Source organism: Sus scrofa, chromosome 16, assembly GCF_054392235.1.
Source record: "Sus scrofa isolate SSC_HxYL_T2T_F1_AM1 chromosome 16, Sscrofa_HxYL_maternal_Yorkshire_Landrace_v2.0, whole genome shotgun sequence".
Lineage (NCBI taxonomy): Eukaryota > Metazoa > Chordata > Mammalia > Artiodactyla > Suidae > Sus > Sus scrofa.
In genome coordinates this window covers 15,382,488-15,395,172 of record NC_139398.1, presented here as the reverse complement: position 1 = coordinate 15,395,172, position 12,685 = coordinate 15,382,488, and the positions used below count along the sequence as shown (strand labels likewise).

General features: G+C 38.2%; 1 protein-coding gene across 3 annotated transcripts in view; it reads left to right on the top strand.

Moving 5' to 3' along the window:
- Positions 1-12,685, top strand: part of DNAH5 (dynein axonemal heavy chain 5) — a 319,273-nt gene that overhangs the window by 90,099 nt on the left and 216,489 nt on the right. For all 3 annotated transcript variants that reach the window (XM_085001716.1, XM_085001717.1, XM_085001715.1), the window contains 7 exons: positions 1,191-1,328; positions 2,496-2,672; positions 3,873-3,986; positions 4,889-4,996; positions 7,735-7,857; positions 8,640-8,855; positions 11,797-11,904. In XM_085001716.1, the coding sequence (XP_084857842.1) occupies positions 1,191-1,328; positions 2,496-2,672; positions 3,873-3,986; positions 4,889-4,996; positions 7,735-7,857; positions 8,640-8,855; positions 11,797-11,904 (984 nt within the window). The remainder of the gene's footprint in view (positions 1-1,190; positions 1,329-2,495; positions 2,673-3,872; positions 3,987-4,888; positions 4,997-7,734; positions 7,858-8,639; positions 8,856-11,796; positions 11,905-12,685) is intronic.

Genomic DNA, 12,685 nt, shown 5'->3' with positions numbered 1-12,685 from the left:
GTGCACCTTTTAACAGAAGGAAAAGATCTTTATCAGATATTGAGGTCCTTTTGGGTTATGTGTGTTTGAAAATATGTGAGGTTTCTTAGTCAAGTAAAAATCCAACACACCTTGGGAGTTCCCGTCATGGCACAGTGGCAACAAATCCGACGAGGAACCATGAGGTTGTGGGTTCGGTTCCTGAGCTTGCTCAGTGGGTTAAGGATCTGGTGTTGCCATGAGCTGTGTTGTAGGTTGCAGACGCAGCTCGGATCTGGTGTCACTGTGGCTGTGGTATAGGCTGGAGGCTACGGCACCAATTGGACCCCTAGCCTGGGAAACACAAAAAGACCCACCCCCCCCCAAAAAAAAGTCCAGCACACCTCCTTCCCTACCATTTACTGCCCCTACCTCCCCAAATGAATCTATGTATTTGCCATTGAACTTGTTAACTATAAGGATTTTGGGGGGTGTAAGGACGTGAGAGTCTTTTCCTGTGGTCGGTTTCAAAAAAGAATGTGATAGATTAGAAATTAGCCCTCCCTCCCAATCAATTTTTTTTGAAGGTCTCCTCTTTCCTTGCTTTCATGAGTTGACTCTTTGATTTCCAAGTTCCCTATCATTTCCCAAATTTTGTGATGTTATGTCTATCTCTCTCTCTCTCCAGTTCAGTCTTTATAATTTTTTTATTTTTAATTTTTATTTTTTGCTTTTTGGGGCTGCACCCATGGTATATGGAGGTCCCCAGGCTAGGAGTCAAATTGGAGCTGCAGCTGCTGGCCTGCGCCACAGCCACAGCAACACAGGGTCTGAGCCACGTCTATGACCTACATCACAGGTCACGGCAATACCAGATCCTGAACCCACTGAGCGAGGCCAGGGATTGAACCTGCGTCCTCACGGATACTAGTTGGGTTCATTACAGCTGAGCCATAATGGGACCTCTCTTTAACCAAAAAGTGACCTCGGAACCAGTCACTTCTACTCGTGTGCCCAGTGCCTCGGGAGATGGGGCCGGATGTTGCACTCTGCTGTGGTGGACCTTTCTCAGGGAGCAGGGTAGTTTAGACTAGAGAGAATCCCCTTGAGATCCTTCTGGATCAATTAGAAGTGTGTGTGTGTGTGTGTGTGTGTGTGTGTGTGTGTGTGTGTGTGTGTATTGTGTATATTAAAATAAGATCATCTTGTTATTTGACTTTCATTTTAATTAGGTGAACCTTCAGAAATGTGACATATTTGAACTGAAAACCCTGAACGAATCAGTAGACTACTTGACTCTGGCTAATAACCCTGAGACTTTGGAAAAAATAGAAGGTTGTATGAAAGTGTGGATCAAACAGACAGAACAGGTAATTTTCCGAAACCAACCATCAGAAATTAGCTATCTGACCATGATGGACAATCATATAAAAAAGGAATGCATGTATATGTGTGATTGAGTCACTTTGTTATACAGCAGAAATTGGCACAACATTGTAAATCAACTATACTTGAATAAAAAATAAGCAGAATAAAAAAACCCCTCTACTATCCAAACCTTGACTAGTTCAGATGCCGTGTTATTGAACCAGCCAGTGAAAAAAGGTTTATCACATTCCATTCTCATCTGCCTAAGGATTTTACCACAAGTCCCTAAAAAGGTGATCAGTTCAATATGGTTTTATTGTATTGTTACTTAAGGAGAGATAGTAAGAGTTATAGGAGATGGAAGTAAATGACTATACTTATACAACCAAAAGACAGCACTTGGCCAGTTTTTTCTCAAAGTATAAGTTATTTGGAGAGAATCACTGTAAAACTACAAGGAGCTTTCTAATTCACTGTGTCCTCCAAAGCAAAACTCAAGATTTAACTTAAAATTTTTTTTAGGAGTTCCCATTGTGACCCAGTGGGTTAAGGACCTGGCCTAGTCTCTGAGGATTTGGGTTCAATCCCTGGCCTCACTCAGTGGGTTAAGGATCTGGAGTTGCCACAAGATGCAGTGTAAGTCACAGATCGGCTTGGATCTAGCATTGCTGTGGCTATGGTGTAGGTTGACAGTTGCAGTTCCATTTTGACCCCTAGTCCAGGAACTTCCATGTGCCACAGGTATAGCCATATAAAGAAAAAATATTTCAGAAAAATCCCAAGTGAGGGTGGACATTACATCAATAAGGAAGTGTAATAGAAATTAACCAAGGCTTGGGGGCTTTGCAAGAGTACATTGCTCTGAGTTATAAGTAAGTAGCCAAGGAAACTTTCTGAGGTCAGATCCTCCAGAAGTTCATTAAAGCTCTTTAAACATAGTTTTCAGTTATAATGAGTCAATTAAATTTTTGTTAACATTTAAAAAATAGGTACATGGTAGCTTAGTAAAAGGCTATCATTTGAGGCATGCAGAGTGACATCAAAATGAATAAAAATATATCTGAATATATCACTGTTCAGAGAGCAGAACTTATTTCCATATGTTTTTCTTATGTATAACTTTCACATCTTTAGCCCTCCTCAGTTATGGCTCTCCTGGGCATTTACAGGTTCTTGCTGAAAACAATCAGCTTCGGAAGGAAGCAGATGACCTTGGGCCCCGAGCAGAGCTGGAGCACTGGAAAAAAAGACTGTCTAAATTTAACTACCTTTTGGATCAATTGAAGAACCCAGATGTGAAGGCTGTGTTGGCAGTACTTGCAGCCGCCAAGTCCAAACTTCTGAAGGTGGCTTTTTGCTTTATGAAATGAGAATGAAAATTCTCTATGCATATGTCACGGGGTAATTTGGACAAGAAAAATGTTATTCCACCTTTATGAGAAAATTTTAAGGAGTTTGCATCATGGCACAGTGAAAACGAACCCAACCAGGAACCATGAGGTTTCGGGTTCCATCCTTGGCCTCATGCAGTGGGTTAAGGATCTGGTGTTGCCGTGAGCTGTGGTGTAGGTCACAGACGCGGCTCAGATCTGGTGTTGCTGTGGCTGTGGCTGTGGCTGGCAGCTGTAGCTCCAATTAGACCCCTAGCCTGGCAACCTCAATATGGCCGCGGGTGTGGCCCTAAAAAGCAAAAAAAAAAAAAAAAAAAAAAAAAAAAAAAAAAAAAAATTAAGATTGGATTATACTGCCCTTTTATGATTTTGGATACTACAGAAATAGCCTTTGAATTAAAATATTTGTTGGCTGGTGTACATGTATGTACATGTAGTATTTAGAGGACTTTGCAAGTCATTAAGATATAACAAGGCATAATGACACAATTATATATTATGAATTCCAACCAAAGAAGAGGAGTAATAAGGAAACTTTACCTTATCTATTTTTTTTTCTTAGCACAGGTGTGTTTGTTTTTAATCCCGTGCAGCAAATTACCCCAAAACTTACCAACCTGAAACAACAAACATTCCGTGGGCCAGGGAATTGGGTGTAGCTTAGCTGGAGGCACCTGACTCAGGATCTCCCCTGAGATTATGGTCAGGGTGTCAGCTCATCTGAAGGCCCGACTGTGGAGGATCTGCTTCCAAGTTGCTCACATGGTTCTTGGGAGATTCAGTTCCTGGCTGTCTATGGGCCAGAGGCTTCCTTCAGTTCTTTATCATAGAAAATAGGAGAGTGAAGTGCTAAATGGATTCAGCAGCCTATGCAGGAGAAAAGGTGTAGGTTTAAGTGGAGCTGCTTTTCATGTCCTGCCCTAGTTACTGAGTAGATTTTGTAAGAGAAGACTTGGAAGAGATACCTTGAAAAATTTAGTCAGAAATTTTAAATGACTCTTCAGTGCGGCAATGCCCCTCCCTCCTCTGGATGCAGTTTTCCTTGAGATGCACAGGACAGACTGAAAGCCTGACCTATGACATGTTAGTGGCTGTTATATTGGAATTTCCTCTACTGATGATTGCATTAACATTTCTTTCCTCTGTTGTGCTTAGACTTGGCGGGAGATGGATATTCGAATCACTGATGCAGCTAATGAAGCAAAGGACAATGTCAAATATTTGTACACACTTGAGAAGTGCTGTGACCCCTTGTACAGTAGTGACCCTGTGAGTTAATGATTTCTACCCCCTTAGTTGGCTGATGACCCCCTTTTTTTTTAAGGGGCCCCACCCAGAGCATACGGAAGTTCCCAGGCTAGGGGTCGAATTGGAGCTACAGTTGCTGGCCTACACCACAGCCACAGCAACACCAGATCCAGGCTGTATCTATGACCTACACCACAGCTCACGGCAATGCCAGATCCTTAACCCACCAATCAAGGTCAGAGATCAAACCCACATCCTCATGGATACTAGTGGGGTTCATTACCACTGAGCCACAATGGGAACTCCTAATGACCATTAGCTGAATTTAGTGTGGAGCTTCAGCTCATGAATATTACCTTCTGTAGGAAAAGTCTTAGAAACGTTTTTATTCTCAAGAAGTTATGTATTTTTAACATGTCTATCTATTTCTATGTAGCTCTTTTTTTTCTCTCTCTCTAGCATCTATTTACCTATCTTGCTAAGATATATATGTGATGTTATATTTTAAAAATACTTATTGCATATTCTACTTTGTATTAAGTATTGCAGTTGACATCCTGAACTGTACTCAAACAACTATGGAAAGAATTATCAGCTGATTTTTTTGACCTTTTAACTTTAGGAAGTGCCTGTTTTAATTTTTTGCAGAATTAACTGTTAATACAGTCTCCTTTTCATTCATTAACAGAAAGTTAGTGTTTCTTGCATTGAAACAAAATTTCATTAACTTCAAATGACTAAATAATAAAAATAAAACTACCCCTAAATATATTATATTTATGTAAGGTGTTAGATGATATTTTAAAAATTTAAGTAAAAATATTTTACCTAAATTTTATTCAATGAAGATGGAGTGATTAGCCTATAAGAATTTTGCTGAATTTGGTATCTGTTTCCCTGAAAACTTTTGTGGTATTTTCCAGATATCCATGATTGATGCTATTCCTACACTTATAAATGCAATTAAAATGATCTATAGTATCTCTCATTACTATAACACCTCTGAGAAGATCACGTCTCTGTTTGTAAAGGTACGTGCATGGCATAGAGGCCACGGTCACTTGTATTTCATTGTCAATGGTTAATTTTTTTTGAAAATTAGAAATTACCACATTGGCACAATTGAATGTCTGTGTACCCTACAATTAAAAAAAAAATTAACCTCTCAATAGAGATAGTATTAAGTGTATGTGGAAGGCTGGTGTTCCTGTCTTCCCGTCGTGGCTCAGTGGTTAACAAACCTGACTAGGATCCGTGAGGATGCAGGTTCGATCCCTGGCCTCACTCAGTGGGTCTGGGATCCAGCATTGCCGTGAACTGTGGTGTAGGTCACAGACGCGGCTCGGGTCCTGAGTTGCTGTGGCTGTGGCGTAGGCCGGAAGCTGTACCTCTGATTGGACCCCTAGCCTGGTAAACTCCATATGCTGTGGGTGCAGCCGTAAAAAGCAACCCCCCCAAAAAAAACCCCAACCAACCAGCAAATGTGTAGAAAGCTGATGCTAGCAAATCATAAAGCATTATTTCCCAAAGTCATTATTATAGTAAATATTGTTTATATAATAACTTTATTTATATAATAAAAATGAAAAAGATTCTTTTTTAAAAAGAATTTCTTTCCCTATATTATTTAGTACATAATGTCGTCATATTGGGTAAATTTTAATTAAGAAAAACTGCATTTAACTGGCTCTCTTCAGTTTGATGTTTTATGTGCCACCGTTCCAAATTTATTTGATGCCACAGTTGTTTCCGTGGTGTTATTAGAATAGTAATCATGGTAATAAAAGCCACTTGCAACGTTCCAGTAATCCATAAAGCAATTATAATGATTCTGCCAAAAAACATAACACTGTTTAAACCTTATGTCCTAACTCGTAAGTGTTTATGGCGAGCATTGTTGTTTTCCCATTTTGAACAGTCTCTAAGAAGTCAGTGACTTTTTCATTACCTAGGTGAACAGTTTAAATGTTGTATTAAAATAGAAGCATTTCAACTCCTCAGGACTGTGTTGTGAATATTGGTGCAGTTGGGGACATGATGCTTCCTGGGGATAGGGACATCCAGCCTTGAGAGCTGGACGGGAAACTCCTCCCCTGCTCTCGTATTCAGGTAGAAAGGAGGAGAATCCACAAGACCCTTTTCCAGCTTCTTTACCCTTGAATGCTAAGTTAGGGTCATGAAGAGTGTTCCTTTAGTAGAAGACTCAAAAGTCAATTTGTCTTACTACTCCGGGTCTCATGCATATTATTTGCAAGGCTTGTTTTAGAATCCAATTGTGAAACCACCATTTATCTCATTTAAAAAACCCTTTCATTATGAAAAATTTGAAGCAGGTGCAAAAGGAAACTTGTATGGTGCCCCCATGTACATATCACCCAGATCACCAACTATCAACACACGGCCCATCTTGTTTCACCTAAACTTTGCACTGCAAATCCCAGACATCTTATCATTCTATGCATACAGTATAGTCATCTAATTTTCCTTTTAATTTATTATAAAAACATCACCAAAAGAATTCTGATGAAGTTTTCTTTTAAAGTTTGGAGGGATAAATACAATGTTGGCAGTTACATTATCTTTACTCTTATCATTATTGACTTCTGCTTTTGAGATTTCTGCTGCAGATCACGGTGTCATGAAATGACCAGGGTGGGCATATCTTTTCATGTCACTTGGAAACTGTGAGTTAAATATTAGAGGGAGCTGCCTAGGGAGACAGGGGAAGCTTCAACTGATTTTAGGTAGGGAAGCGAATGCTTTCTTGGTTGGTTATGACATTCATCCTGCATTAACATGGGAGTTGGAATTTTGATTTTCCATAGTGCTTCCAACTCTGTGATTTTACAAATGATTTTGATAATGTAGATGTGTAATTTTAAAAAATTGAACAAATAGAACAGAGAGTAGAATGGTCATTGCCAGGGACTGGGGAGTACAGGAAGTGGGGAGATGTTGGTCAAAGGCTACAAACTTTCAGTTCTAAGATAACTAGGTTCTAGGGATCTAATGTACATTGTGACTATGGTGGATAAGGAATGAGATCCTGCTGGATAGCACTTGAAACTATATCTAGTCACTTGTGGTGGAGCATGGTGGAGGATAATGTGAGAAAAAGAATGTATGTATATTTATGTGTGACTGGGTCACTTTGCTATACCGTAGAAATTTGACAGAATGCTGTAAACTAACTATAATGGAAAAAATAAAAATTATTGAAAATAATCCATGAGAGCCAAAAAAAAAAAAATACTGTATTCTATACTTGAAAGTTTTGAAGAGAGCAGATTTCATGTGTTCTCAACACACATGCACATAAAGTGGTAATTAATGTGAGGTGACAGATGTGTTTACTAGATTGTGCTAATCATTTCATTATGCGTATGTATATCACGCATCAAGTCGTACACCTTAAATATATACTTTTTTTTTTTCTTTTTGGCTGCACTTGTGGCAAATGGAAGTTCCCAGGCCAGGGATCGAATCCGAGCCACAACTGCGACCTATGCCACAGCTGCGGTAACACCGGATCCTTAACTTGCTGTGCCACAGCAGGAACTCTCTATTTTTTATTTGTCAATTACATCTCCATAAAGCTCGAGGAAAAGAGGGTTAGTGCTTGATCAAAGATATGATGGAAAAAAATAAATCCAAAGTTTATGTTCACAGGTTTTATACTCTGAGGGGAGAAGAGCTAAGGACCCTCTAGCACAATTTATGATTGATGGCTGCATCATGTACCTGACATCATTTTATTGGAAACTTTCAGGTGACCAATCAGATGATATCTGCATGTAAAGCCTATATTACCAACAATGGAACTGCTTCCATCTGGAGCCAGCCACAGGATGTAGTTGTGGAAAAAATATTATCTGCAATTAAACTTAAGCAGGTAATGATAATAACATACTTAGATAATGTATTTATTTACTTATGTTTCCTTTTTACAGACACACCTGTGGCATGTGGAAGTTCCCAGCCTAGGGTTCGAATTGGAGCTGCAGCCTGATGCCGCAGCCATGGCAACACTGGATTTCAGCCGAATCTGCCACCTATGCTGAAGCTGCGGCAACACCGGATCCTTAACCCTCTGAGTGAGATATTCACAGAGACAACATGGGGTCCTTAACGCATGGAGCCACGAAGGGGACTCCCGTTTTATTATTTTTATATTATTTTTGCCAATGCATCTTAAATTGTTTAGCATTTATCATATTAGTGGTTGCTAAAAAGAATGGTGATCTTTTATTGTTAAGAAAAACTGAATGTTAATAAATCAGCCCCCCCAAATTTAGCCACTTACTCTATCCTTTTTGGGGGCCTGCTATGTCCCAGGACCACATTAAGTACTAGAGATACGCAGATGAAAGAGTTTTCCTTAAGCTTCTTGTAGGTGAACAGGGAGACAGACAAAGAGTTAGGCTTTTGCCAACCCAGTGGGACCCAGGTGGAAAGCTGCCTCTTTGAATTGCATCATGAATATTTAGCAGTTTATTGAGTGGGGGGATGGGAAAAAGTGATATCGTAGGCTGATGAATGAGTAGTTACAAAGGTATGAAACTGAAAGGATTTGCAATCTCACCTTAAATTTGCCATTCATTGCCTTCACTTAAAAGAATAAGGAGGATATCTTTGTTATGTTCCCTTTCTTATATTTTGGTGTTTCATTTTAAGGAATACCAGCACTGCTTTCACAAGACAAAACAAAAGCTTAAGCAACATCCAAATGAAAAACAATTTGAATTTAGTGAGATGTATATTTTTGGAAAATTTGAAACTTTCCACAGACGTCTTGCCAAGATAATGGACATCTTTACAACCTTCCAGACATATGCGGTCCTGCAAGATTCTAAAATTGAAGGGTTGGACGGCATGGTCACTAAATACCAGGTACTGTACTTCAAAACTCATTTGCCACCCTTATCCATGAGTAAAACTAATAGTTTAAAATAAAAAATATTTTATGCAAATAACTATGTTCAGAATGCTTCAGATAATCAGTCTCCAATGTAAAAGATAAGCTCATGGCCCTTAAGCAATAACAAAGTTAAATTTATTTGAGAATTGCATAATGGTGCTAATATTTTCTTTTCAGGTATGTGATTATGAGAATGACTTCCCAATAGCCTAAAATTAATCATCATTAGTAAAAGCATTTTCATTAGTTGCACAAGAAAAATGTTTAAATGTAACTTATTATTTCATTTATTCATGCAGGAAATATTTAATCAAGCATAGACTATATCAGGCCGCAGTTGACACTGAGTTCTGAGTGGTATCTGATTATCTCTGCATTTTATATGGACCCATGTTAAAAAAATAATAGGACTGGATTTTATTTTAGCTCTATCACTCCAATTGTTTTGATTTTTGATTTTTGCTTTCTCTGTTAAGGGTATATGTGTAACTAATCCTAGTTTTTAAAGTAGGCACAATGATCTGATAATGCTTTTAAGATTTTTAAAAAACAATTCTCAAACAAGATGTGCTTTAAATTCTTAATGTGGATATAGTCGGTTTTTTTCTTGCTTGAGGACAGTGACACTAAAAATTTTTTTTTTTTACTTGAATTTGAAAAAGGTCATATAATTAACTGTCTCACATTGACTTTTGTACTCTAGCAGTTTAGGTCGATATAAGGAATCTTTCATTTCCTGAGTATATTGGGTTTGGGGAGAGAAAAAGAAAAAAGCCTTTTTTATACAGCAGGAAATATTTTAGGTGAGCTGCATGTAGTCTGCAAGGTGGATAATTTACACTTTGAAACTGACAGTTTTGCAAGAGAGAGATGGAGTATGTCCATTTATTTTTCAGTTTGGAATCTAATTACTTTTTTTATTCTTAATGAAAAAATAACTTTGGCGCATATTTCAAAGTTCATTTTTGAAGGAGACGCTGAGCTCTACATCCAAATGCAGATAAAGACTATTCTAACCTGATAAAAATTCTGAGAAGAAAAATTGCTTTCAAAATCTGAAGTGAAATACTGATTAAAATGGATGTACCAAAAGACAGTGAAATAAAATGTAGGTGGTGCATGAACGTATAAGGCGAGATTTTTGTGTATCAGAATCAATGCAAAAATCTCAAAATGGTGGCCATGGAAGTGAAACTCCGGTTCCTTGCCTAGCTCTCAGGGCTCTGGCCACCACACTTGCTCCTCTTGTCCTCATTCAATGTTCTCTAAAGACAGGACACATCTCTTCAGTCTACCTTAGGGCTTGCAGAGTTGGTTTATTTTTTTGTTTGTTTTTGTTTTTTTTTTCTGGAAAGTTCTGCCTCTGAATCATCACATCAATATTCCCTCCTTAGCCTCCAGATATTGATTTAAATGACCTTCCCAGCACAGGGAATTATATCCAGTCTCTTGGGATAGACCATGATGGACGATAATATAAGAAAGGGAATAAATAAATATATCTGTATGACTGGGTCACTTTGCTGTACAGCAGAAACTGCACAGCATTGTGAATCAGCTATACTTTAATTAATTGACAGAACACTGTAAACCAGTTATAATGGGAAAAAAATAAAAATCATTATTAAAAAAAATAATAACAAATGACCCTCTCAATTAAGTTTTCCTTGATCTCTGTTTCCCCTCATTCACTCTATGTCATGCTACTTATTTTATCACTGTCCGAACTTATCCTATTTATTTATTTGTGACTTAGCATAGATTCTGACCCCATTTCCCCCACTGAGTGTGTAAGTTCCTGAGCATACATAGGGATATTTCTTTGTTCATTCCCGGGTCTTCTGAGTTTACTGGCATATAATAGGAGTACAATAAATATCAGTCAAATAAATGATTTAGTAGGTTGACTAGTTGGTTTAAAGTTCATGCTTAACCAGTTAACAGACCATTAAATCCAATCATAGAGAAGAATTTTTGAAGGACCTCAAGTCTTTTAAAATACCACCTTAAAATGTAGGAATGCAGCTTCTCCATACTTGAAAGAGTAGGCTGTTTTAACTAACTTGATTCAAGAAGTTATGCAGCTTATACACTTTTGTCTATTGAGAGATTCGAGTTGATGTTTAAATGGAAATGACTTTGAAAAGGGCTTGGGGAAGCTGGCCCAACATTCTTCATAAAAATTATATGCTTGTGTCAACAGTGTGAGCCCCCGAGTTTGAGAACAGCTTAGGACCTGGTTAAGAACGATCACAGAATATTATAGCTCATTATTCAGAGCAAACAGAACTTGGGATAATAGTATTTTCAAGAAGATGAGTTACCTCAGTCGTACTGTTATAGTCACAGACTGTAACTTTGCAAGGCAGGAGGAAACAATTAATTCTAGAGCATCTTTAAATGGTAGATCGTGGTTTGATATTTTATTTAAGACATTTGAGGCTTGGAAGAGAGTTTTTCATCTGTAGATATTATAACCTAACTGCTTTCTTCCTAAGTTCTTTGTGTTCTGTTAAAGTTTTATATATTTTCTGAGAAGACAAACTTTTTAATGAAAAATATTTTAGTAAATGCTACTTTGGCCTTTAAAAAATTATTTCAGCGGTAATTAGTAAGACTTTTTAGACAAAACATCTTTCCTACTTTTCAGATATGTTTTTTTAATTTTAAATTTTTTCTTCAAAAATACATAAAGCCTCCTGAAAATGCTTTCCAAATGATTTCTTTGAATGCACTAGGCAATATTATACTGCCTCTAATATGCACGAAGCAATGAGAATAATTAAAGAAATAAGACTAATTTTAAGTTGATTTTTGGGGAATGATTGCTCAGGTTCTGTATTTAAAGGTCATATTTACTTAAGTAATGCAAGAATATTGAAATATCATCTTATTTATTTCACCACATTTCAGGATATTGTTGCCACCATAAAGAAAAAGGAATATAATTTCTTGGACCAGCGGAAAATGGATTTTGAGCAGGATTATGAAGAGTTTTGCAAGCAGACTAACGACCTTCATGTAGGTTGTATAATAAAGTTCCTGTTGACAGGCTCATGTTTATTTTTTCCATTCTGTGTAATGCTGCTAATCATTACCCATTCAGAAGGGAGAGGCGCCTTCATTGTGGAGGTGACCGATAGCATGCTTGGCCTGCATTTTGTGATTTCAGATGAATAATTGAAATCTCTTTTTCATGGATTAAAGGGTCATAAATATTGCTTTGGGTAATGATCTGTAGTCACAGACTTCTGCATGTGCTCCATCTTAGATCTTAGAAAATGAACTTTTATGTTCTGACGAAACACGCAATATTGGAATATTCATATTGGTTTCTATTTGTTTGTTGCTTTCTAGCAGTGATTATGACCAGAGGTAGCTTAAGCAAATGGTCAGTGGTATCTGGCAGATCCCAAAGGCAGGACGACAGCTGGCCTTGAAACAGTGGTACCAGGACCAACTCAGCATCTGGACCCCTCTTGGTCTCAAAGCCCCAATTTCTCTTCTTGCTCCTGCCCTTCCTCCCACCCCTACTCACTGCAGACCAGCCAGCCTGGCTTCTAGCCCAGGAGAAGTGTATGGCCATTAGCAGCTTCTGAGAACATATCTCAGAACCAACCTCAACTCCAAACTCCTGAGGGAAGGGTTGAATTGGCCAGTTCTAATGTGGTGCCTAGCCCTAAGCCTGTCAACCAGGGGGTCATGTGGTGAAAGCCGAGGGGGTGGGACCCACTCGTGTGGTTGGGAATGTTTATTATCAGATAAGGAGAATCAGAGAGGGTGAGATTGGAAGACCAGCTAA